At 40.4% G+C, this 26,314-nt stretch overlaps 3 protein-coding genes across 6 annotated transcripts; 1 reads left to right on the top strand and 2 right to left on the bottom strand.

The window, feature by feature from the left end:
- Positions 1 to 4,337: 4,337 nt before the first annotated feature.
- pigr (polymeric immunoglobulin receptor) lies at positions 4,338 to 11,100 on the bottom strand. 2 transcript variants are annotated; one of them, XM_086172708.1, is made up of 8 exons: positions 10,942 to 11,100; positions 10,505 to 10,843; positions 10,337 to 10,418; positions 9,572 to 9,798; positions 7,686 to 7,776; positions 6,916 to 7,004; positions 5,259 to 5,308; positions 4,338 to 5,132 (listed from the first exon to the last, which is right to left on the bottom strand). In XM_086172708.1, the coding sequence occupies exons 1-8, from the start codon at positions 10,988 to 10,990 to the stop codon at positions 5,055 to 5,057; spliced, it is 1,005 nt and encodes a 334-aa protein (XP_086028834.1). In that variant the 5' UTR covers positions 10,991 to 11,100; the 3' UTR covers positions 4,338 to 5,054. The 2 variants fall into 2 exon arrangements, with proteins under 2 accessions (XP_086028834.1, XP_086028833.1); XM_086172707.1 differs by having other exon boundaries at positions 7,686 to 7,782; positions 10,942 to 11,096.
- A 3,625-nt stretch (positions 11,101 to 14,725) lies between these two features.
- dad1 (defender against cell death 1) lies at positions 14,726 to 17,712 on the bottom strand. 2 transcript variants are annotated; one of them, XM_086172160.1, is made up of 3 exons: positions 17,386 to 17,712; positions 16,562 to 16,731; positions 14,726 to 14,933 (listed from the first exon to the last, which is right to left on the bottom strand). In XM_086172160.1, exons 1-2 carry the CDS (start codon positions 17,594 to 17,596, stop codon positions 16,601 to 16,603), a joined length of 342 nt encoding a protein of 113 aa, XP_086028286.1. In that variant the 5' UTR covers positions 17,597 to 17,712; the 3' UTR covers positions 14,726 to 14,933; positions 16,562 to 16,600. The 2 variants fall into 2 exon arrangements, with proteins under 2 accessions (XP_086028286.1, XP_086028287.1); XM_086172161.1 differs by having other exon boundaries at positions 14,726 to 14,930.
- A 405-nt stretch (positions 17,713 to 18,117) lies between these two features.
- abhd4 (abhydrolase domain containing 4, N-acyl phospholipase B) lies at positions 18,118 to 24,887 on the top strand. 2 transcript variants are annotated; one of them, XM_086172158.1, is made up of 8 exons: positions 18,118 to 18,300; positions 19,940 to 20,025; positions 20,109 to 20,222; positions 20,995 to 21,283; positions 22,246 to 22,421; positions 22,516 to 22,627; positions 24,009 to 24,195; positions 24,305 to 24,887. In XM_086172158.1, exons 1-8 carry the CDS (start codon positions 18,251 to 18,253, stop codon positions 24,392 to 24,394), a joined length of 1,104 nt encoding a protein of 367 aa, XP_086028284.1. In that variant the 5' UTR covers positions 18,118 to 18,250; the 3' UTR covers positions 24,395 to 24,887. The 2 variants fall into 2 exon arrangements, with proteins under 2 accessions (XP_086028284.1, XP_086028285.1); XM_086172159.1 differs by having other exon boundaries at positions 18,178 to 18,300; positions 19,897 to 20,025.
- The last annotated feature ends 1,427 nt before the right edge of the window (positions 24,888 to 26,314 follow it).

Raw genomic sequence — 26,314 nt, 5'->3', positions numbered from 1 at the left:
TTTATCCAACAAAAAGCTCTGTCTTGAATCCTGCACCACCTCCAATCAGCCCACGGCCGCCAGCGCACCTGCAGTGGCGCCGCTGATTAGAGGCCGCCATAATCAACGCGGCAGCCAGAAAATTATACAGCAGCAGTACTAATGAAGTGTGTAGTCTGTTTTTTTTTTAAAAAAAACAAAAAAAAAACAAGATTAGTACTCCAAAAGGCGGCGGCAGGGACAGCGGAGATGGAGGAGGTCGTCACTCCTGCTCTAGTGCACTCTGAAGGCTGCTGTTACTGTGACAACCGTGGCGGCTCTGGACGTGTTGGTGAATAGTCGAACTGGGTGACCTCGTGAGGGCGGAGAAGGTTTGTTGTTTGTTTTTCGCTCGTGAGGCCAGAGCTTGTTTTTTCATGACGCGTTTAAGGAACGAAAAGAAAATGGAGCGACTCATTCTCATATAAGACTGGAGTGGTTACGTTGGTTGATTTGGTGCAGTTGAATTTAATCAACCAATAGAGACCCGCTGGTTTGCATCTTAGTTAGCATTCTGTTCTGATTGCCAGGTGGCTTCGCCCTGGAGGCAACCTTTGTCAGGTTTGATCATTTACTGGCAGATCATTTCAGTTGTAAACAGTTGTAAGTTAGCCGCTGTCAAGCTACGATATTGCTAATAAGGAAGTGCACATTCTTGGACATGGGGACTAATGTTAGCATCCGAGCTACTCACCTGGAAGTTGTGGAGGTTAGCTGAATGCGGTATAAGGAAGTAGTACCCATGTCTTCACGTTGTAAACAAAGTTAGCCGCTGTCAAGCTACGACATTGCTAATAATGAAGTGCACTTTCTTGGACATGGGGACTGATGTTAGCATCCAAGCTATGCACATGTGGAGAGTACGGACATCTGCTGAATTAAGAATAAGGAAGTAAACGTTCCCAAAGTCTTATGTTGCCAACAATGTCAAGCTACAACATTGCTAATGGAAAAGTGCATGTTCGGGGATATGGAAACTGACGTTAGCATTCAAGCTACCCACCAGTGGTGATTGTGGAGGTCCACTGAATGAAGTATAAGCAAGTAGAGATCCTCCCCATCCCGTGTTGCCATCAAAGTTAGCTGCTATCAAGCTAGGACGTTGCGAATGAGGAAGTGCTCATTCTGGGACATGGGGGTTGATGTTAGCATCCGCGCTACTCACCTGTGGAGAGTGTTGAGGTGCACTAAGTGGGTGGTCTGAAAGAAGTATCAGGAAGTAGATGTGTGTTTGTTTGTGTGTGTGTGTGTGTGTGTGTGTGTCGCAGTAATAATCACTCCTCGGCCGCTGGGGGAGGAAAGGAAATTGCTCCGTGCTCCCTTTCTTCGTACGCCGCTAACCCCGGTGGCTTCCTGTTTGGAAGATAAATGCTAGAACCCCCCCGGCACTCTCAATGGTTTGATCCGCCGGGCCTCAGCTTGAACATTCATTTCAATCCATTTTGCCTTGTAATCCCTTGCCGGCAGATCACGTAGCTTTAATAACAATAAAAAAAAAAAAAAAGACACCACCGGGACCGTTAGTCCTTGCGAGGATGGGGCTCAAACGGCAACTTGAAATAAAAACAAATTAAAAACAAAAGGTATAATCAAGTTTCCCCCTAATTGGAGCAGGAATCAATAAATAATACAAATGAAAGGGCTCGATCGGTGCTTCCTGGCGCCGTTAATCTTTTCTCTGCAGCCGCTGCCCAAATCTATCGGATATTAATTGAAAAGAAAAGAAATGACGACTGTGTGTGTGTGTGTGCGTGTGCGTGCCTCTGTCTGTGTGTGTGTGTGTGTGGAAATTCAGCTTTGCAAAAAAGGGAACAAAAGGAAACGGGCGTGAAGAACTCGATCTCAAGTTTGACCTCTTGCAGGAATCCATTCACGCAAAGCCTGCAGGAGACGCAAGGGCAGATGTCGAGAGGAGGCGGGCGCCGCATGGAGGGTGCACGTGCACCAGGACCTTCTGCAGGAACGCGTGTGCATGAGATTAGCCCAAAGGTTAGCCATGCATAGCTTTTATTACAATGTCAACCAACTTTAAGTCAATATTAAACCCTTAACCATTCAAAAATTAGCCAATTTTCTCCTGCCATAAATTACATTTAAATAGTACATTAATTTAATTTAATTTAAATTAATGTACTAATTTAATTTAATTTAATTTAATTTTATTTTATTTTATTTTATTTTATTTTATTTTATTTTATTTTATTTTTTATTTTTTATTTTTTATTTTTTATTTTTTATTTTTTATTTTATTTTATTTTATCAAACAAGACGGATTAAAATCTTCCTTCTCCCACAGCTTCTCTTTCTCCTTCTCATCCTCGTCCTTCATCTCCATGTTCTTCTTTCAGCTCCACTCAGGATGATGAGGACCATCAGCACATCAAGGACGGTGACACACTCCTCGTGTGTGTGTGTGTTTGTTTTTGAAAATCCGGCCTCGCTTCAGGTAACATTAGCTTTGACTACAGATTGTATAATCGCTAGCTGTTAGCCAAAATAGACACAGAAAATCAGCGATTAGCTTCTTAGCTCGTCAAGTTAGCTGTTTAATTTAGGTCCCTGCTTTGCTTTCTGACATGTTTGTTTGTTTACTTGGACCATATTGTCACACACACCATGAGCCGAGTACTAGCGAGCACAGAATTCTGCAGTTCTGGAAGGAATATTTTGGCTGTAAGGTAATTTCTGGCTATTTTCCATTCAGGTTGTTTCCCGCTAGCATTCAGAGATAATTAGTTTCTTATCTTTAGTGATGTCCTTAATCAGGAGCTTCCTGTCCCGGTTTGCAAATTCGTCCCTTATCACGCGCGAATAGAAATATTTGTTTTCATTTATCAAATGTTTTTAGATACATTTTAAATGCTAATTTCGTACGATGAAAACAACAGCCGCGCAGCAGACGCTATTAGCCGCATAGTTTGATACTTTAATAACAAAGTAAAAGCACCAGATAGGTCAAGGCTAGCAGGAAGTGGCGAATGGTCCTCCGCGCCAGCAGGGGGCGCCACAGTCCAAACTACATAGCTAGTGATGATTGCCGCTAACCCGAAATGCAACAAGTAGGTGATACTTTGTGGGGGAATTCAGGGGAATTCTAATGATCGCCCATTTCTGCGGCTCCTGTGTTAATATTTAGGAAAAAGAAAAAAGGAAGCCTCCCGCTGAGATCCATAAGTGATGTTGCTTTCCTCGTCCCACTCGCAAAACTTAATATCCCCACGTGAACCCGCAGGTATTGAGTCGGTACGGCGCCGTTTATGGAAGCATGAAATGGATATCGATCCCCCGCCGTGCGTGACTCGTTTTCGTCGACATCATCCCTCCGGCGGCGGGCGGGCGGGCGGGCGGGCGGGCGGGCGGGGGACGGAGGGGGGAGTCGATGTTTTTTTTTTTTTTTTCTTCCAGACGCGAGGAGATGAGGTCACACAGTCACTGCGGGTCAGTTTTTGCAATAAATCACAAGGAAACGAAACCGAACGTTTGCCGGCGCTTGATTTTGGCCTGTTCACGTAGCAAAGGGAGATCCTGTCACAGATGCTTTTTCGCTGATTCCTGTCGAAAGCGGCGAGCGTTGAGGGACAAAAGCGGGGGTGCGAAAAGTCAATCTTCACCTCGGAGAGGAAGAATTGCCGAGAACATACAAACCGGCCGAGAATAGCACAACGATCGGATCCTGCAGATGTTGTGGAAAAGGTCGCTTGCAGAGAGAAACTAAGAGTTTTCTTCCCTCGAAAGTAACCGTTCGATTCATTCCTCTGTTTTTCATTATCCTGCACACGTCATCGAAAGATAAAACCTAAACTGCGATCGAAATGTTTTGATGACGTCCGTCGGCCATCTTTGTTTCCCCATAATCACCTGAACAAGTTATGAATATGTATAATAATACATATGTCTTATTGTTTTATTATGTTTTATTCAACCTGATACACAGATTTTTCAAAAGAAAGACGGTCGCTGGCAAGATAATCTGCAATCTGCATAGTAATCTGCATTTCTGAAGTCCACGCCGTTGTTTAAGGAGAAGTTCTAGTGATTTAAAGCGTGTATTACATGGTTATTACACATGGTGTAATTAGCAACATGGCGAAATTGAAATATGTAAAGAGAGACGTTTTTATTAATATACGGAGGACTGTACCGTTCTTTTTTTTTTTGCTATTCTGAAGTCCTTGCCATTTTTTTAAACTAATTGTAAGCAACAATTAACAATTATAAGCATGAATTACCCGTGTATTACACGTTTATTACACATAGCGTAATATTCGCAACGTGGTGACATTTTATTTGAGATGTGTAAATAAATTAAGAGGACGGAACCCATTGATTTTATTTTATTTTTTTGCATCTCTAAAGTCCACGAAACTATAAATAGCCTTTATTACACATGTATTACAGTTTTAATACTCATGTGTAATAAACAATATAATTGAATTATCAAATTAGAGATGTTTTTGGGCATCATTTGCAGAGCGAAGGCTGCAGAAATGTAACACACATTGATAATGATAGTTGTTATTGCTTTTGTGACTAAAAGGTTAATAATATAAATGTGGATCCGCCGACCAAACGAGGAATAAAATTATCATTTGCTGTCTTGTCAAGAATATTGAAAAAAAAAAAAAACAACGTCTCTTTCGAACGAAAAGCGTGTGTTTTGAGAGAGCCTGCCCCCCCACGTCTTCCCAGAACGCCAAAATAAAAGCCTCTGCTCCATTTCCGGGGCAACGAGATCTGAGAATGTGCTTTTTTTTCTTTTCTTTTTCCTTTGTCTCGCTAACAAGCTGCCCGGCGGCCCACAACATCCCTGCCGGCAGTGGGAAAGGGGGGGGGGGGGGGGGGGGGCACAATGGTATCGTCATGGCGCCGAGCAGCATCATAACAGATTATAATTTAAAACGACAAAAAATTTTTTTTTTTTTTGCTGACAAGCGATGAGCGAGTGTAATGACTGTGTAATAACCAGTGAGATGGAGAAATAAAAAAAAAAAAAAAAAAAGGAAAAATGCATTCAAATCAGCATTTTTTTTTTCAGTTCAGTAAATATTTGGGGTTTTGGTCTTGATAAAAACCACGGTGGCGTTTTGCAGGTCGATGGCTTCCCTCGGGCGCTCCTGCAGCGAGAAGGCAGGGGGGGAAAGAAAGAGAAAACATGTTTGTTATTTCTGTTTCCTCTCAGGTGTGTGTGTGTGTGTGTGTGTGTGTGTGTGTGTGTGTGTGTGTGTGTGGTGAGGACTCACGGTGAGCATCGGCGCCATCTCCGCCACCTGTGCCCGCGGAGCGTCCTGCCCTGCATGGAAGCGATTATTCTTTGTCATCCCTGTCCAGCTTTTCAAGGAACAACTGACAACTGAAAATTAAATTTTTCATTCATTCATCGCGCCGAGTCCGGCCGTCATGGGGCGAGAGCTGGGGTTCACCCTGGATCGGTGGCGGGGTCACGGGTGAGGACATTCACCCTCTCATTCATATTTTAGATCGAGACATACAAGCATTCACCCCGTCATTCACATCATTCATAAATAATATAGAAACATACCATCAGTTGCTCATTCATTCATTCATTCATTCATTCATTCATTCACCATATGGTAATATTCAATAATTCACTCACTCATTCATCATATAGAGACATACTATCAGTTTCTCATTCATTCAACCATTCATCACAGGAGACACACAATCATTCACTTATTCATTCATCCATTCATCATATGGAGACATTCATTCATTCATACATCATATAGAGACATACTATCAGTCGCTCATTCATTCATTCATTAATCATAAGGAGATGTACAATCATTCACTTATTCACTTATTCATTCATCCATTCATTCATCACATGGAGATATTCATTCATTCATTCATCATATGGAGACATAAAATAATTCCCTTATTCATTCGTTCATTCATCATATGGTGATATACAATAATTCACTCATTCATTCATCATATAGAGACATGCTATCAGTTACTCATTCATTCATTCATCTCAAGGAGACATACAATTGTTCATTCATTCATCATATGAAGACATACAATAATTCACTTATTCATTTATTCATTCATCATAAGGAGACATACAATCATTCATTCATTCATTCATCATATGAAGACCTAAAAATATTCACTTATTTATTCATTCATTCATTCACCATATGGTGATATACAATAATTCATTAATTCATACATCATATAGAGACATACTATCAGTCGCTCATTCATTCATTCATTCATTAATCATAAGGAGACATACAATTGTTCATTCATTCATCATATGAAGACATACAATAATTCACTTATTCATTTATTCATTCATCATACGGAGACCTAAAAACATTCACTTATTTATTTATTCATTCATTCATTCATCATAAGGAGACATACAATCATTCATTCATTCATTCACCACATGGTGATATACAATAATTCATTAATTCATACATCATATAGAGACATGCTATCAGTCACTCATTCATTCATTCATTCATCATAAGGAGACATTCATTCATTCATCATATAGAGACATACTATCAGTTGCTCATTCATTCATTAATTCATTCATCAAATTAATTCATTCATTATAAAGAGACAAACGATCATTCACTTATTCTTTCATCCTTTCATTCATTCGTCATCTACAGACATTCAATTATTCAGGACGTCATTTTCATGCCATCCAGACGTACAACCTTCCCCCTCATTCACGCATCATATGGAGATCCAACCATTCACACGTCTTATGGGGACAAACAAGCGTTCACCCTCTCATCCAAACATCGTAATAAACATTCATTCATTCATTCATTCAGGCGTCAGTGATCCTCATTCACTCTTTATTCACAGCTCACGCTCACGCCGTTGGCGCGGCGGGTGAAGACGAGGCCTCCTTACTGTGCCGCTTCCACATCCTCCAGGTGAAAATGGCCAAACCCGCCAGGACCACGATGGTGGAGCACACAACCAGAGACTCCAAGGTCAATCTGAAACACACACACACACACACACACACACACACAGAAACAACGTATTGTATTGGGAGATAGCGTACCCCCACCCCTGTAGATAAAATGGTACGATCCTTATCTGGGCTTTCGCTTCTCATCCTGGATAAGCGTCCGTCATCACGGACAGGAAAAAGAAAAACACGGATGCTTTGTGAGACTTTTGTGTCTGTTTTAATCCGTCGTAATCCGGAGGTGATGAGGACGCGTGCTTTGTGTAATAACAGTGTTATTACCTAACTGGGATCGTAATAGCAGTGTTATTACCAAACTGGGCTTGATAATAACACACAAAACACAAGGGGAAAATAAACACGTCTTTCTACAATAAAAAAGGCATATATTTGATAACTACAAGTGTCATAACAGTCCGATCGATTTATACGTTACATTATGTATTATTTATTACGTTGTTTTTTTCAATTTCCTATATCTGCAACAAATAAGCAACGTGAAAAATATTGTTTTTAGACACATTCGCAAAAAGACCAATGAGCAGGCTGATTGGTGCGGACGCCCTGATCAATAATTATTATTACAGATTATTTCAATGGTAATAAAGTAGTAATAAGCGCTCAGTGTGATGTAATTACAGTGATAAAATAGTAATAACTGCTTCATGTCACGTAATTACAGTGATCCCATATCGGTTGCCCTTACATTTTACCGGAGTCCTGGGCGATGGGTCGGGGGGCCAGGGGTGACCCTGCGGCCCGGCTCGCCATTGGACGGGACGTCGACGCCGCCGCCGCCGCCGCTGCAGACGGAAACACAAAGACAATGAAGTGAAACTCGGAAAAGCACAAGAGTTCATTAGAAGTCACAGTAGCAACAATGGCCTTGTTCACTTCGAGGGTTCACTCACACACACACACACACACACACACACACACACAGCAGTCTGTAACAGGCCGGTATCGACCAGGAAGCAGCACTTCTCATTTGAGCCGATGCAACGTGAAAGGATTGTAAAAAAAAAAAAAGAAAGCGCCGTCGCCTTGATGCGCCTCTGCTGCAAACGCAAGGACTCAAGTGAAAACAAGAATAGCCCCGAAAGAGCAGTCCAAAAAAAATAAATGTTAATGAATAAGGAAATTGATACGTCTGAGAGTTTGCGTGGATGGAAGAGGCGAGGCAGAATTAAAATTAAGAAATAAAAAAATTAAAAAAAGGATGGGAGTTGGGAAAAAAAAACACATCAGAAGCCGTTTTTGTAGTTCTAGAAATAATTCAAAATGTAAATAAAAACAGAAATTTTAAAAGGTTGGGAGGGGGAATAAATCTTCTGTATCTTTGCGGCCGCTTTTGGACTTCTGGAATTAACTCAAAATGAAAATAAAAAAAAAAAAATTAAAAAGTTTGGGAGGGGGGATTAATCTTCTATATCTTGGCGGCCATTTTTGTAGTTCTAGAAATAACTCAAAATGAAAATTAAAACAAATTTAAAAAAAGGATGAATGGGGGAAAAAGTGCCCTCTCCTCGGTGGCCATTTTTGTAGTTCTGAAATTTCTTCAAAATGAAAATAAAAACGTATTTTAAAAAAGGACAGGAGGGGGGGAAAAAGTGCCCAAATCTTGGCGTCCATTTTTGTTGTTCTGGAGTAACTTTAAAATGAAAATAAAAGCAAATTTTAAAAAGGGATAGGAGTAAAAAAGGGAGTAAAAGAGTTAGCATGTAGTTGTTTTCAAAACTTATTCAAAATGAAAATGAAAACAAATTTAGAAAAAAAATGTAAATGGTAAAAATAAAGCCCACATTTTGGCAGGCATTTTTGTAGTTTTGGAATTAATTAGAAAAATGGAAAATAAAAACATAGTTTTAAAAAAGGATGGGATTGGAAATAAAAGAGCCCAAATCTCTAAGACCATTTTTGTTATTCTGTAATTCATTCAAAATCAAAATCAAAAGAAATGTGAAAAAAAAAAATCAAAATCCAAAGACATGTGAAAAAAAAAAACAGATGAGATTTTTTTCGTTACAGAGTTGATTCAAAATGAAAATAAAAACAAAATTTAACAAAATGGATGCTCTGTGAAAAAAAGAGCCTAAATTTTGACAGCCATTTTTGCAGTTCCAGAATTAATTCAAAATGAAAATAAAAACAAATTTTAAAAAATGACTGCTTGTGGAAAAAAGAGTCTAAATCTCGGCAGCCATTTTTGTCGTTCCAGAATTAATTCAAAATGAAAATTGAAAACAAATTTTAAAAAATGAATGCTTGTGGAAAAAAGGGTCTTAATCTCAGCAGCCATTTTTGTAGTTCCAGAATTAATTCAAAATGAAAATTGAAAACAAATTTAAAAAAAAGTGGATGCTAGTGGAAAAAGCGAATCTAAATCTCAGCAGCCATTTTTGTAGTTCCAGAATTAATTCAAAATGAAAATAAAAAAATGGATGCTAGTGGGAAAAAAAAAAATGCCCTACATCTCGGCGGCCATTTTACCGTCCTAGAAATGCAACAAGCCTGACTCGAAGTCCATAAAAAAAAAAAAAAAAAAATGCAATATGGCTTATTAGATTATGAGGGGGGACTTAAAGTACGTACTGGTGTAGGGCTGCGGTGTGACCTGCACGTGCACGGCCACCTGCTGCTGCCCCGCCATGCACAAGTACCAGCCCGCCTCCCTCATCTGCAGCCGCCTCATGGTGACGGCGAGCGTCCCGGCGCCGTCGTCCCGGACGGACAGCGTGGGGTCCTCGTGGCTGCCGCCGGAGCCAATCAGCACGCAGGAGGCCCAGTCGCCGCTGCGGCACCACTTCTTTTCGCTGCCCCTGCAGGAAACATCGCGAGATCCCGCTTTATTTTAGAAAGACAATTAATTTTAGAGAAACGAAACCGAGCGTCCGGACATTAAAAAAAAAAAAAGCGCCGTTTATCATTAAGAGCATGCAATTAACTTTTATTACCAGGTGATCCAAACGTAGCGCTTTTCCAACACGTTACGTGCTAATAAAACGCAAACAAACATTAACTGAAGTCTTCATTACACATATATTAGCAGTTAAGTACAAAACAATGGCTGGTTGTTAGCATGATAGCGCTAGAATTACACTTAATAGACTTTACTGTGCGCCTTTGTGGTGTTTTAGAAGTGTTAGGTTCACGCTTGGGGTTATTACACGTCTATTACACGTTTATTACATGATTATTAACGTGTAATAAAGCATATTTTTGTGTTAAACCAAAGCAGGTTACGGTTCATAAATCCTCAAGTGTAGCGCTGAGTACGGCCTCCTTGTTGCTAGTCAACGGAGGCTTTTTCCGGGTCCCTGGATACGAGGCGTCACCTGCGGATACGAGGTCAAGCACCTGTATCGCTCGCTGTAGAAGCACTGGACCGTGACGTTGCCGCCTTCCTCGCCGCTCAGGTGGTTGTTCGCCACTGACATCCCTGCAGGAAACACACACATGCATAAAAAAAAAATTAAAAAAATAAAAAACGGCGAGTAGGGGCTCCCTCCGGGTTCGATCCCCCACCGTGGATGACCCTGACGTTGGTGTACGCCACCGCGTCCGCCGTCCAAATGCCGCCGATCTCCACGCCGCACATGTACCAGCCGGCGTCGCTCTCCTTCAGGGCGCCCATGGTGACGGTGAACACCAGCTGCGCCGGGTCGTCAAACACGCCGGCTTTGGCGCCGGCGGGCGGTGCGGGGTCGTCGGAGCGGGCCAGGCTGCTGCAGAACTCCCGTGCGCGGCCGCTGCACCAGTACTTGACGTGGCCGACGTACTCGGGGTTGTAGTGGCACGGGACGGTGAGGCCCGAGCCCTCCAGCACCGTGAACTCCGCCGGGACGCTGATCCCGCACAGGAGGCCTGGCGGAGGTTGAGACGACGACAACAACATGCCTTCCTGTTACGTCGGTGACCCTTGACCCCCCCGAAACACACACACTCGCACGCACGCCAATCACCTGGGATCCACGGCAACAGCGTGATTAACGGCGAGACGGCGGTTTTCATCTTGGGTTGTGGAGTCCGGGTGAAGCGGCGGATCTCCGGCGGCGGTGAGAGTGGGCGGGTGTGTGTGTGTGTGTGTGTGTGTGTGTGTGGTGGGGTGGAGGGGGTTCTCTGACTTCCTGTCCGGGTCACGTGACCCAGTGCTGGATCCAGATGTGGCCGGGGTTAACTCCGTGAGCGCCGGCCCGACTGGAGCTCAGGAAAGAGGCCGGGTTGCAAAAACAAGATCCTCTTCGACACACACACACACACACACACACATACACACACACACACACACACAAGAGGTATCGTGTGTCAGCATCTAATAGAGTCTGCTGAGACGCACTCCACACGCGTCTTCATTTCTTTTCAAATAATTGTGATAATAACTTCCTGGTTTATTTGTTGCTTTTTACCAGAAAACAGAAAAAAAAGAGGAAGAGCAAGAAAGAAAGAGGAACTTTCTCTTCTATAAAATGAGGAAATATTTGATTTTGAAATACTGTGATTTTATTTTGTTTTTTTAGATTCATTTTATTTCATTTTTAAACTTGAGCCTCATAGCTGATGGCACTTTTGCACTTTTTCAGATTTTTTTTCTTTTTTTTTTAACCTTATTTTATTTCATTTTTTTATTTTATTTTATTTTATTTCATTATCAAACATCATCCTCAGAGCTGGTGACACTTTCGCACTTTTTCAGATTTTTTTCTTTCTTTTTTTTTTTACTTTATTTCATTTTTTTTATTTTATTTTATTTCCTTCCATTATTAAACCTCACCCTCATAGCTGGTGACACTTTTGCACTGTTTCAATGTTTTCATTTTTTTAATTTAATTTAGTTCTTTTTATTTCATTATATATATATTTTTTTTTTATTCATTTTATTTTTTAAACCTGGCCCTTGCAGCTGGTGACACAGCATAGATTCTACTGAGACACACACTTCTTCATTTCCTTACAATAATTATGATAATAACCCCTTTATTTACATGCATTTTTTAAGATGGTTTATTAACATTTTTTTTTTTTACAGAAAACAGGAAAAAAAGAGGAATGACAAGAAAAAAAGAAAGAGGAACTTTTTCTTTTGCAAAATGAAGAAATATTTGATTTTTAACTGCTGTGATTTTATTTTATTTTTGAATTTAATATAATTAAATCAAATTTAATTGAGTCTCAATTAATCTCATTTAATCTAGTTTTATTTGATTTTGAAAGCTGACACTCATCGCACTCTTTCATGTTTTTTTCCTTTTTTTAAAAAAAATATATTTTCAGCTCCAATCTGAACCTACACATGGCTTAATCAACCATCTTCTAACACCATAATTACTAATCCATAATAATCCGGATTAGGGCCATATAGGATTTCACAATGTTTATTCATCCATTTTTTTATTTTTTTTATTTTAGTAGCAGTTCTCTCTGTTTTTCTGATTTTTAACAATCGCCACTCACACACAAACACACACACACACACACACACAAAAGGAAATGGCTTTTGGCTGCAGCCCAGGCCGAGTGGGATTATTTTTAATTTGAAATGTGTTTTCCTAAAGTCTCTCCCAAGCGGCCGCCAGTAGCTCTTCCTCCTCCTCCTCCTCCTCCTCCTCCTCTTCTGGCATCGGAGCGATGAAATGATGGGATTTCTATTCAGGAACAATCTGGATTAAACCCAGTCTTCATTTGTTGTTTGGATTAAGCTCCACAGACACCCCACCTCCACCCCCTGCAGACCCTCAGCGCTCCACAACCCTTCCAGGGTTCTGGATCTGGAGGCGGATGTCAAGGACGTCCTGGTCGGCCACCTTTTTTTTATTTTTTTTCCCCCTCTGGTCTCCTCACCGTGACTATTTTGGAGAAAATGAGGACGAGAGAATCGAAAGCTAACTTCCTCCCGCCTCCTCTTAGCCACCTTTAAGCACTAATTGCATGTTATTACAGTGTTATAAACAGTAACTGCCAGTTGAAGGATCCCGAACGTGTCTTACTTGTGCAGTTCTGCTTGAATGAACACAAAATAACCCGCTTTTGCTTATTTCTTCATTTCAAAGAAATTGTGGATGGGGTTAATTAGCGCCTTGACCTGCTACGGCTCTTACCTTAGCCGCATTAGCTTAAATGTCTCATTACAATCATTTAGAAACATTCAAATGGAGTTATTTGAATATAAAATTTTTGTTTTCATATCGAGTCCCGTTCGACAACTTGGCGTCGTTCGCTTCTCCCGCCGCCGCAGGTTTCCTTGCCAGGAAAAAGCCATGACATCAACAGAAAAATTGAAAAATGAAAATCTCGCATCCTCAGACGAGGATTTGGAGGCGATAGAAGCCCGAACTGAGACAGACGCGACAATTTCGCTCGTCGACGCAGTTATTACACGGTTATTACCCCCAAATTAAGGCTTATTACACTTCACCAAGGCTTAGTACCGCTAAATTAAAGCTTATTGATTACTTTAAAAAAAAAAACAATCCAAGTAGATTCGCTCCTAATCCCAGAGGAGAAGCTGCAGGTTCCAGGACGGCTGTTTATGTTGAATTAACTGTAAAATCACAACAGTTTGTGATGCTTTCATCGCAGGTGCGCTTACCCTGGATTCTAAATGGTCTTGATAAGAAGTGTGTGTGTGTGTGTGTGTGTCTGTGTGTGTGTGTGTGTGTGTGTGTGTGTGTGTGTGTGTGTTCTCAGAGCTGCTTATTCCATAATTTACAAAGGAGTCAGATTTATCCACCTAATATCTGGAGGCGTGGTTGCAGGATCTCGATGAGATTTAGATGTGACCTTTCCATGTGTGTGTGTGTGTGTGTGTGTGTGTGTGTGTGTGTGTGTGTGTGTGTGTGTGTGTCACTGTGCTCTTCTCCAAACCGGGGACTTCACATCCATCCAGCTCCGACCGGCTCTTTGCAGCTTGTCTTCAAAAAAAAAAAAAAATACACTTGAATCAGCCAAATGTAAATATGCAGTTGCCATAGCAACACAGACTCGGCCTCCAGGCTTGACAAAAAAAGCGGGGACGAGTTTCTGCAGCGGCCGTCGGTTTTGAAAAGCCCACGCACGGCGGCGGACTTCATGCCCCGCAGATGTCTCACGGCGGAGGTGAAAGGACACGCGTTTGGACCTGGCGGCAGGAGAATGATCGGGTCGTCATGGCGATGGGAGGCGGGATGGAGGAGCGGGCTGTGGTGTGACCTGTGATTTCATGTCGCTCGGGAAAAAAAATGGCTTGAATTAACACATCAAAAGGTCCGCAGGTGTGCTAACTGTTAGCATCTCATAGCAGGTGTCAGCCTGATCTTTAATGAGGATCAACTAAAACTACTAATAACTGATGCTAGATGACACTGCTGTGAATCACCATGGCCTAAGTGTGTGCATATGTGCGTGTGTGTGTGTGTGTGCGTGTGGGAACTGAGTGGGGCTAAAGCTCATGTTGTTGTGATGTTTGTGGCAGGAACTAGCTAACATTAGCCTGTGGCAGCCAATTGACACAAGAATTGCTAAGGTTAAACTAACCAGGACAAGTGTGTGTGTGTCTGTGTGTGTGTGTGTGTGTGTGTGTGTGTGTGTGAACTGAGCAGGGCTAAGCGCATGATGTAGTTGTGGGTGCTTGTGGCAGTAACTAGCTAACAGTAGCCCGCGGCAGCTAAACAACACAAGGGTTGCTCAGGTGTGACAGGAGTGTGTGTGTGTGTATGTGTGTGTTTGTTTCATGGTGGTGGTGATTACAAAGGCTGGGCCACACGTCAAGAGTTTTAATTGATTTTTTTTGTTTATTTCTTGTCTTCCGAGGTGGAAAAACGGATTCTTTACAAAGTTCATCATTAAAAAAAAAAAGGCATGTGAGCGAGCGGCGAGGGATGGGAGATGGTCCGGAGGGAGAATCCTTCTCGACGGCGTGAGCAGAGCCTGCAGGGGCGGCTTCAAGACGGACGCCGCCTCTCGGACATCTCTGCATCTGCTGGAGAGACGAGGCTGGATTAGACACGGTATATTTCACGTCTTCTTCTCCTCCTCAGAGGCCAATCACCTGCTTCCATCTCACTTTCTTCTCTCACTCCAGCTGACTGCATGTCCACCCTCGCTAACGCTATCTCCAGCTAGCTGCCTGTCATTCATCCAAACTTACAAATGTTAGCCACATTAGCTGTCATTAGCGCATCTTTGCTCTCCTGGTTGACTAAGCGTGTCATTGTGCTTGGCGAGATCTAGAACACCAACGGCGCTCTCATGTGTAACTATTATTTATTTCTTCACATCGAATGTAATTCTTATCTTCTTACCACCACTCGAATTAGCACTTTTAAACTTTTTGGTAGCAATATAGAGTGGTGGTCCCCAACCCCCGGGTTAGGGTTAGGGTTAACCCTACCGGTCAATGGATCAATTGATAGAAAGAAATAATCAATTATTAATAATCAATTATTTACATTGGATTTATTATCTGATTTTGAACAATCTTTATTTTGAAAAGTCTTTTACTTTGAAAAATGACCGGACTTTCTCGGTCTGGGTCACTAGAGAGCCAAAAATGTAACTCACAAGCTAGCAAAATGAGTAAAAAACAGATGTCAGACGGAAAGTTTCTTTCTGAAGGGAAAAGATCCAGTGACGAGACAGAAGAAGAGCCTACAACTTCCAAGAAAAAGACAGATTTTAACAGACAATACCAGGAGTTCAACTTGAAATGTGGATTTATCGTAGCAGGTGATTCCCACACAGCAAGCCGCATAATATGCGGCCTTCATCATACTCATGTTATGTTGTTGGTGCAATGTTACGAGGAAGCTGCTAATACAGTTGCATAAAGTTGCGGAATGGATTCACATTTCTGATTATTATTGTAGTCATGATATAAACAATCTACGCATGCCCCCCCACGCCCCGGTCCACGGTAAAATTGTCAAGCATTGACCGGTCCGCAAAGATAAAAAGGTTGGGTACCACTGATATAAAGGACTAGTTTACTTACTGAACTGTTCGCACTATAAGGTGCACGTAAATGTTCTCAAAAATCATCTGCAAAATGTTTTAGTGCGACATTGTATTGATTGTCGAACTGTTCCCGCCTGACACTGGGACGTTGTGTTAAAGCGAGTCCTTGGTTGAATATGGGTTGTGACAAAGGAAAACGTGAGGATAATTGATCATGTGGTGCTGGCATACAACATTTTTCTAACCTCACACTAACTTCAGGCGTCCGCTATCGCGAGAACAGTGCATAGTACACTTCTGTCCACAACTTTTTGTAAAACCTGTATGTACTGAGCTTCAACATAATATTACTGTAGATTTGTGTGTATGAGGAAAACAAATACGATCAATGCAAACAACAACTGCCGCTATAACACAACGCAGAAAGCCTGAGAGGTTGTTTACTTGTGTGTTCGTGCACCGAGGCTTGTTCGCAAAATGTAACTGAAAACTCAATTTGTTTGCAATAAGGGGAGTTCCTGTACCCAGGAATCCCGACGAACAGGACAAGGAGACAGCAAGGAAATGATGAGAAGTGATGTCAAAATGAAAAAAAAAGAGAGAAGATCGGGGATAATCATCCCTCTGTTAAAAACAGTAATGAAAAATCATCACCTTCTGGGGGAGGGAGAGTGGGACGCCCCCCAGGCCCACTCAGCCGATGAAGTTCATGACCACCAGGTGCAGGACGGTGTGTGCAAACAGGAAGTCGGCGAAGGCTCTCTCCGGGGAGACGGACAGGAAGTCCCCTTTGTTTTGGGGGTTGATCTGGATGCGAAGGCAAACTGGGGATGAGAGCATGAGGAAGGGTTTAGTCAAGGGAAAGACATCTCAAACAGCTTTTTTGTTTCCCCCACACCCTGCATCGAGTGTGAAATTCATAGCCCCACTTTTAAAAATAACAAAACAAGCAAAAAAAAATTCTAGCTCAACATCTTGACTGTCCGTTATGATCCACTCTGCATTGATATTATTTATTTTTCACTTTGCAAAAAGAATGGCGAAGTTCTAAAAGCAAGCACGGATTTCATATATGTATCTATTTAATTAGCAACCAAATCATTATAAGTAGTTTGTTATTGGGCGGGTTATGCTAGCGCAGCTACGTGTGTAAACATTGGCTGCGTGCAACTACAACTATTGTTGAGTTGCAAAATACATCTAAATCCTTAATTCAAGCTTTTAATGCTCGCCTAGCTTTTCACAGACTTGTTTTATTTGACAAGTCGGTTAAACAAACAGCTTTGAATTTTAAAAAGGGTTTATATCCTTAAGTTTCCAAAGGAGCTACTTCACTCCTAGCTAACCGTAGCATCGCTAGCATACACGTACGGCTAATGAGAGGCAGGGTGCGATATCGGACTTCCAACGTTAAGTTAGCCATTTCGGGTTGAAAAAACTTTTTTTAAATGTGTATTTATCCTTTTTGTTTGTTTTACCTGCGAGGATGAAGGAGCCAACGCAAGAGATGAAGCCCGACAGGAAGCTGTTGAAGGGGAAGGTACCGACGAGCAGGCAGTAGAGGAACTGCAGCGCTCCCGTTAGCAAGATGTACAGCAGATAAGCATCCACAACTTTTAGCTTGTTGGGCGTCGTGGAGGTGTATTCCTCCAGAAACCGAGAAATCACTGAAATAACCGAATTCGACATGGTCGTACTTCGCAAAGAGGGGAAATAGGAGCGAACGAAGTCCGACTTTTTTTAGCAGGACACGTCTTCCTGGAGCGAATGAATGACGTGTCTTCACCAACCGGAAGTGGTGGCGGTGGCACCGGAAATGCGTTCCGACTCGCCAGATGGGAACCAAAAACAGAGAGGGGACATGATTACGGACGGCGATGCTAAGCTAGCACCAAAACATAACGATGCGCGGATTGCTTCTGCTACAAATCGATTCTGAACACTAAAAACATGATTATTGATTAGTTTTTGATCATGTGCAACCGCTGCGCCAGGTCGAATCACCGAAACAAAAGAAGATTACCTGCACTATTTTGTGGGATCATCGCATATTTTTCCCCCCTCGCCATGGACTGTACAATTAATTAAACTTAACGAATTAAAAGACTACTTCTATAGATTAAAAAAAAAATCCGATGAATTTTTGAACGATATTTCGGCATTCGAGTCGCCGTATTTTGAAATATTGGCGCATCTCCTGCTGTAGACGATCTCTGTTTTTCGGTCAGCTGACCCAAGAATGTGTAAATTACAAAACAAAAGAAAGTGTACTCGGCCGTGGGGTCACCCCGTGGGCTTGTCACGGCAACTCAGCCGCAGTTAGTCGCCGGGAAATGCTCACAGATGGATCCTGCGACACCCACGCCGTCGTTGCAGAGCGAGTGTGAAACAGAGTGAGTGGGAAAAACACCTGAAAACACCTCGATGTGCTAACATGGAGCCAAACTTTTAACATCTCTGTTTAAACGCCCTTTTAATTGCTACAAATTCACCGGAAGTGGTTGTTAATGTCTGTTTATGCAAAACCGCTGAATTGTTATTATTAGTTTTAGTAGTAGTAGTATAAGAATTATTATCTATTTTGCAATTGTTGTTAAATTCAGTGTTGTTGCTTTTTAGCAAACACGCTGTCACTGTTATGTAACGCCAGGAAGCGCCTATCGGTGTGAATTAAAATAGTATTGATCTTTTTTTTTTTTTTTTTATGTTTATCTAATTAATTGGGTGCAAATTGATGAGGATAATTAAGATGTGCACATAAATAAATAAATGAAAGTGTCAATCTGTGGGATTCGTCCACGCGAGGAACACAGAGACGATGACTCAGCTCCTCCCAGTCTACTCTTAAATTAAAATTAAAATAAAGTCTGCTATTTGCAAGTTTTTTAATCCATATTTTGCTGATAGGATTTAATTTGAGGTAGTGTTTTTTTAATCTATTTTAAATTTTAACATCCGACCAGAGAGAGGAAGTGGGTTAATTTAAGTTAATTAATCACATGGTCTCAGGAAAGACAAAGGACAGTTACTTTTTAAAACGAGTTAAACCCAGAGAGTTGTCAGGAGTTGTTAATTAAATGCAAAAAAAGTAAACGTATAATAAAATAACTTAACATTACGGCTATTAGCGCTGCTGCTTCTACTAAAATATGCTATATACTATAAGATCCTATATATACCATGTTGTTTTGGTTGTCTATTCTCACCCTTGCTGTTTTTTTATGTTTATTTGTATTCTGTTGTCTATTCTTATCCTTGTTGTTGTTCACCCTGCTGCCTATTTATTTGTGAATGTCTTTTGCTATCTCTTAATTGTCTCTTTTCTTTATATTTATACTCATATTTATTAATACTGTCACTGTTGCACTGCTGTGACAAAAGAACTCCCCCTATGGGGATCAATAAAGTATGTAGTACATCTTATCTTATATTATAATTATAATATGGGAAATACAGAAATGGGAAATACAGAAAGTGCCCGGAAAATGAGCAGGACAGAATTTTATCAAAAATTAAAAAAATACTTTTATCATTACACAGCATGCAATTTAGCGATAGCAGCTCTCGGGTTCAGTGGAATCCAAAACATACAAAAACAGCCTTAAAAGGCAGAACACAACACAACCATATGATTCAGCTTCTCAAAAAAAGTGTAAGACCAAAAATATGAAAAAAAGAAATGACATGTCGAAGAATAAATCAGTGAAGATAAACTTCACTGATCCCCATAGGGGAAATTCCTTTGTCACAGCAGCATCACAGTTCAAATGTCAAAAATATTAATAAGAATATAGATATGTAGAAGGAAATAAAGGAAATAATTAAAAAAGTGAAAAGTAGGTTAAAAAAAGGGTATATTCCACTGTATTATTATTGTCAAATTCAGTGCAACGACCGCTCGCCAAGAAAACGCAGCATGATTAGCTTAGCATCAAATATATTTGGGGATTATTGATAACCTCCCCACTTCCGTTCCACCCGACCCCCAGGAGGAGGCGCTACTGACTCTTCCTCCTCTCCTCTCCTCGCCAGGACCAGTTCCATCTGGAGCTGGTGGCCCTCCTGGCGTCCGACCTCCATGTCCCTCCTCAAGACGACGGAGTCCAGGATCCTCAGCTGTAAGAAACCCAAACACCCAACCTTGAACTCTGACCCCCGACCCCCGACCCCGCGGTCCGACTGACGCCTTTGCTTCCGGCAGGCATCCAGAACGACCTGTGGGCTCGCTTCGTGACCCTCCCCTCTCAGGACCGGATATGGACGCTGACCGTCACCAGCAAGGCGTCCCGCAAGCCCTCGCCGCCGGACGTTGAAGGTACCGCCCTCCTCGGGATGTTTGTCGACAAACCGGCGGATCGTCTTTTTACGTTGGCGTTAGAAAGTGGGTGTGACTACGCAGGAAGTCCCAAATATTGTCCGTTATTCCTGTGTGTTTCTTCATTCACAAAATCAGAATGCAAAAGTTTTCCCCCCAATTTTATGTTCTTTATAAACGATTTTGAATTATATAAAAAAATCCTTAAAACTTATGGAAAAATCCAAAAACCAAAAAATGTACAGTTTGAAGTCTGAGATTCCTTGTGAACCACCAAGTTTAATACATGTTATAGTCCCCTTGCAGGGCTTTTTTATTTTGATCTTTTTTTTTATTTTATTCATCTATCTATTTATTTAATTACTTTCTTTTTCACCTAGCATTAAACATTTCTCACAAACGTTTACCAATGTTAACTTCTGATTACATACAGAACGAATGTCCTTCTGTCCTTTGCTTCCTCATCGCCGGTTGTTTCGTTGACATTCGATTCCACCCTTCCATGTTTATCTGTACAAATGTATATTTATTTATGCTATTTGTGTTCAATGAAAAGAAAAGGCTGTCCTTTGGGCTACCCAAAAAAAAAAAAAAAAATCCTGTGTGTTCAGGGACGCCATCAAAATTTGAGCTGCTTTTGATGGAGGGGGTTTTAACCGGAAATGTGAAGTTTACCCGGCGACAATCGACGTGTTATTACACGTTAAAAACCCGCTATTACGTTATAATAATGCAACCGTCATTGCTAACCGGTTATTTTTCTGGAACGCAGCTCCAAAAACCCCGCTGGTGATGGTCCACGGCTTCGGGGGAGGGGTCGGCCTGTGGATCCGGAACCTGGACGCCCTGAGCCGCTCCAGGCCCGTCTACGCCTTCGACCTGCTGGGCTTCGGCCGCAGCTCCAGGCCGGCGTTCCCGTCGGACGCGGCGGCGGCCGAGGAGCGGTTCGTGGACTCCATCGAGCAGTGGAGGCGCTCGTTGGGCCTGGAGGACATGATCCTGCTGGGGCACAGCCTGGGAGGCTACCTGGCCACCTCCTACGCCATCCAGCACCCGTCCAGGTGCTTGCGTGTCTCTGTATGTGGCCCTGTGATTGGTCGAGAGGGAGGCGGGGCTCCCTCTCGACCAATCACCAGTGTAGGATAGATGAATGAATGAAAGGACTATTTATTTAAAAGACCAAATTCTGAATCTCAGCTCCTAAGGAGATATATGAGTTATATACTGTATATATGTGTGTGTGTGTGTATATGTAGATACATATGTTTATATGTATATTCATATATATACATATATGTATATCTGCGTGTATGTGTATATATGTGTGTATACGTGTGTGTGTATATATGTATACATGTGCATTTATATGTGTGTGTATATATATGTCTGTGTGTGTGTGTTTTCGCACACTGTAAAACACAGTTAAAAAAACTAAAAAAATGCGTGTGTGTGTATAAATGTATATGTATATATATGCATATATGTATATATACATATATACTTATATACACATACATTTTTTGCATACCTTTTACTGTATTTTTATTTACTTCTTTTGATCCCTACTGTTCTATATATATGTATATATACATATATATGTTTATATATACATGTATATATACATATGTGTGTGTGTATATATATATATATATATACATACATTTTTTACACACCTTTAACTGTATTTTTCTTTACTTCTTTTGATCCCTACTGTTCTACATATATCTGTATATAGACATATATATGTGTGTATATATATATACATATATATACTTTTATATGCATGTATATATATATATATATATATATATATATATACATATATGTATTTATATATAAACACATTTTTTACACACCTTTAACTGTATTTTTATTTACTTCTGACCTTTACTGTTCTTTTTATTTTATCTTTATCATTTGCTTATTTCTTATATTTTTTATAGAGAATTCTATTTTGAATCTTCCCCACTTGACTCCGTTTTCAACGCGAACCCACTCCAAGGTATTATTTGGATTCTTTCAGGGTGTCTCACCTCATCCTGGTCGACCCCTGGGGTTTCCCCGAGAAGCCGTCGGCTCAGCGGAGCGACGGCGGTGATGTGATGAAGAGGCCGGGTCCTCCTCGCTGGGTCAAAGCCGTCGCCTCCGTGCTTTCCTACTTCAACCCTCTCGCCGTCATCCGGGCGGCCGGCCCGTGGGGTGAGAGGCGCTCGCCGTTTCGCCATGGCGACGAGCACGGCGGCGCCCCCCCTCCCCCCCCCTGCCCGTCTCACACCGTCCCCCACCTTTGCAGGTCCCGGCCTGGTCACCCGGTTCCGCCCCGACTTCCGCAGGAAATTCGAAGACCTGTTTGACGACGACACCATGACGCAGTACATCTACCACTGCAACGCACAGTCGCCAAGGTAACCGCACCGCCACTGCCGCTTATTACTACTTTATTAATCGTTTTATTACGACTTTTTACTTCCTTACTCCTTTATAATAATTAATCATGTATGACCAGATACATTTTCACACATTATTTCATATTATTTCTTCTGGAAGTCCTTTTTTTTTTTCTTTTCTTTTTTTCTTTTTAATGTAATAATTTAACATCATATTACTACTTTTTTATGTACTCTCTTGCTACTTTTTAATAATTTATCATGTTTGACCAGATATTGTCACACATTATTTTATATTATTTCTTCTTTAAGTCTTTTACTTTATTTTTTAACTTTTTTTGTGGATTTTCTTTTTAATGTAGTAGTAAAACATCATGTTTCTTCTTTTTTATGTACTTGCTACTTTAAAATAATTAATTATGTATGACCGGCTGAAATGTCGCACATTATTTTATACTCTGTCTTCCGGAAACCTTTTTTTTTTTTTTTTTGCTGTAATAACTTAACATCATATTACTACTTTTTTATTTACTCTCTTGCTACTTTTTAATAGTTAATTATGTATAACCAGATAAATTGTCACACATTATTTCATACTATTTCTTCCGTAAGTCGTAAGTCCGTACGTTTTTCTTTTTTTCTTTTTAATGTAATAACCTAACATCATATTACTACTCTTAATTAATCATGTATGACCAGGTAAATTGGCGCTCAATATTTCAAATTGTTTCTTCCAGAATTTATTTTAATTTATTTTATTTTTGCAGTAATGTAATGTAGTAACATAACATCATATCACTACTTTTTACTGACTACTTTATAATTATTAATCATGTATGACCAGATAGTAAGTTGTTGCATATCATTTCATGTTATTTCTTCCAGAAGTCTTTTTATATATATATATATTTATTGACTTTATTTTTAATATAGTAATACAGAAAAGTAGTAATAAGTATAATCATTAAGATAAGATAAGATAAGATAAGAACAACTTTATTTATCCCGAAGGAAATTGTTGTGCCAGAGTTTCAAGCAAAAACATAATAATAGCGAGTAGTAGGAAGGAGGGAGAATAAGAAATACAATAAAAGATAAATTGTCATGGTTAAGGCTATCAAGTGTTTTAAGGTCTTAATCACAAATCATGTATGACCGGCTAAATTGTCGCACATTATTTCATACTCTTTCTTCCGGAAGCCTTGTTTTTTGTTGTTGTTGTTGAGTTTCTTCTTAATGTAATAACACTAATAATTGATTATTACAGATTTAAGATAAGATAAACTTTATTGATTTTCCTTTTGTGACCACAGCATAACAGTTATAGTATCAAACAAAATGAATATAGATATAAATACCATAAAATATGACCTGTATAAGATCCTGTGCTGTCCTGCAGCGGCGAGGTGGGTTTCCGTGCCATGGCCGAGTCCCTGGGCTGGGCTAAGAGGCCGATGCTGCAGCGGGTCCACCTGCTGCCCCCCTCCCTGCCCGTCACCATGCTGTTCGGCGCCAATTCCTGGCTGGACCGCTCCTCCGGGGACCAGGTGGCCCACATCCGCGGCCCCGACCGGACCCGGGTGCAGGTGAGTGTGGATCCCCGCGCCGATCTGGACCCGTCCGTTTAGCGACGATTTAGCAAAACGTTTCAGTCAACAGTCCTTTTTTTTTTTCTCCCGACGGTCGGATGCACAGCTGATAAACCACGCGTCGCACCACGTGTACGCCGACCAGCCCGAGATGTTTAACGCCACGGTGAAGAACATATGCGACTCTGTCAACTGACGGCGGACAATTATGGACAATTATGGACAATTATGGACAATTATGGACAAATATGGACAGGTTCAGAATCTTCTATTCTACTATTAGTATCTATTTGAATGTAAAGCTCAATGGTTTGGTTTCAGGGAATCTATTCTATCGTTATCATTTCTATTATTATCATTATTATTATTATTATTATTAGTAGTAGTATTATTTCATTTATATTATTAACATTATTTCATTATTATTATTGGTAATTTTAATAAAACAATTATTTTTAAATTAATTAAAATGTTTTAAAGTAAAATAACAAAAAAAAAATATTTAGAATGATTTAATTACTAATTATTATTTGTATTAATAGCGTTGTCATGTCATTTTGTTCAATTTCGGCTGAACTGTTAGTTTGTTTTTTCAGTAACTGTAATTTACAATACATATAAGTGTAAAAGTATTTATGTACATTTGATTATGATTATTATGAATTATTGTTATTAAACTGATTATTTTATTACTCTTTTCTGCTGGATTAACCCCCCTTTACCTCCCGGGCCGAGCCTCGACTGTTTGATTTATTTGTTTTATGTATATACAACTAAAGCGTGAAGAAAAATGTCCCGTATTCTCTGCGCCGTTTTCTGGTGCCAAGTTTTAAAATTAATAAATATATGAATAAAAGACAATAAAATTCAAACAAGACGATAGAAAATCTGTATTTTTCGTGTTGCTTTTTTTTTCTTTTTACAAAAAATCTTAAAATATCTTTTATTACAAAACTAGAAGCATATTCATATCCTGATGCTCAGAAGGGACTGAGGTCACATGACCTTCTAACCAGGAAGTGGCGGCGATCACAAGCCAATCAGCTATTTATGATAAATTCACTTCGAAGTTCCCGATACGATCCCGGCATGTTATTTGTTCCCTTTTAATTCATTTGGCCTCAACCAGTTTTGGAAATGACTGGCTTGAAAGGAGGAGGCCGCTCCGTGCTGATTGGTTGATAATTTGTTTTCTCTGCGGCGAATGGAGAATTTCGCCATGACGTTTTCCCGACTTCGTAAAATGAAAAAAAAAACTGAGGAAATTGACATTTCATGCCTAGATTAACCCCTTATGCGGTCGAGTCTGAGCGTCGAGTCTCAATCCGGGCTTGACTTCTCGCCGATTCCGAGATTATTCGCTGCCGCGTAATCTCAATTTCCAGACGGTCGGGAGGGCAGAGGAGAAAAATCAGCAAAAGTGATGAAAAAACAGAAAATCGCTTATTCAGATTCTTAAATTTGAATGATTTAAAATACGCTTTAAAATATTTAATGTTTATATCAGGCTGATTTTTGGTGGTAGATATAATTTTTTTTAAATTATTTTATTATTATCATCATAATTTTTTTATTATTATCATTGTTATTATTTACTTCAATTATTATTATTTATGTGCGAGTTCCTGAAAGTAAAGGGACGATCTTACTTAAAAACCAAGGAAAAGAAAAATCTTCCTTTTTTTACGTTTATCAGACTATTTAATCCACATACCACAGATTCAGCCAGCCGATACTTATAGGGAAAATAATAAGAATAAATAAAATTTAGTATCATTGATTTTCTGAATTATAAACAATCATTTCAAATCCTGTATTATAACCTCAAATGTGATGTTTGTGCTATAAATGTGTTATTAACATATTAGTAACGTCGTAAACGTGTTATTAACTAACAAGGAAGAGCAAAGCGAGCAGACGCCATCAGTTAAAGGTTTATTACCGACCGGACAGGCGGTTATAACAGCATCAATTTTCATAAAAATAACAATAAGAAGAACACTTCAGGTAGATAAATAATATCTCGTTAATAAAAAATACTTTCTGTCACATTGAGTTGAAATGAAAACAGGGGACGACGGGCGGCGCCGAGTTGGGCACGTACGTGGGCACGTAC

This window comes from Fistularia commersonii, chromosome 25, assembly GCF_037954325.1.
Source record: "Fistularia commersonii isolate RoL2024-O1a breed Wild chromosome 25, RoL_Fcom_v1.0, whole genome shotgun sequence".
Lineage (NCBI taxonomy): Eukaryota > Metazoa > Chordata > Actinopteri > Syngnathiformes > Fistulariidae > Fistularia > Fistularia commersonii.
This window is presented reverse-complemented; position numbering and strand designations above follow the sequence as displayed.

What these genes read in the sequence shown, in the direction of transcription:
- pigr (XM_086172707.1), bottom strand. Translation starts at nt 10,990, where the DNA reads ATGAAAACCGCCGTCTCGCCGTTAATCACGCTGTTGCCGTGGATCCCA. An exon ending in CAACGTCAGGGTCATCCACG is followed by an intron (nt 10,419 to 10,504) that starts GTGGGGGATCGA and finishes TGTTTCCTGCAG; the next exon opens with GGATGTCAGTGGCGAACAAC. An exon ending in GCCCAGGACTCCGGTAAAAT is followed by an intron (nt 7,005 to 7,685) that starts GTAAGGGCAACC and finishes TGTGTGTTTCAG; the next exon opens with ATTGACCTTGGAGTCTCTGG.
- dad1 (XM_086172160.1), bottom strand. Translation starts at nt 17,596, where the DNA reads ATGTCGAATTCGGTTATTTCAGTGATTTCTCGGTTTCTGGAGGAATAC. An exon ending in TGGCTCCTTCATCCTCGCAG is followed by an intron (nt 16,732 to 17,385) that starts GTAAAACAAACA and finishes TCTCATCCCCAG; the next exon opens with TTTGCCTTCGCATCCAGATC.
- abhd4 (XM_086172158.1), top strand. Translation starts at nt 18,251, where the DNA reads ATGGATCCTGCGACACCCACGCCGTCGTTGCAGAGCGAGTGTGAAACA. An exon ending in CAGAGCGAGTGTGAAACAGA is followed by an intron (nt 18,301 to 19,939) that starts GTGAGTGGGAAA and finishes TCTCCTCGCCAG; the next exon opens with GACCAGTTCCATCTGGAGCT. An exon ending in GGAGTCCAGGATCCTCAGCT is followed by an intron (nt 20,026 to 20,108) that starts GTAAGAAACCCA and finishes TGCTTCCGGCAG; the next exon opens with GCATCCAGAACGACCTGTGG.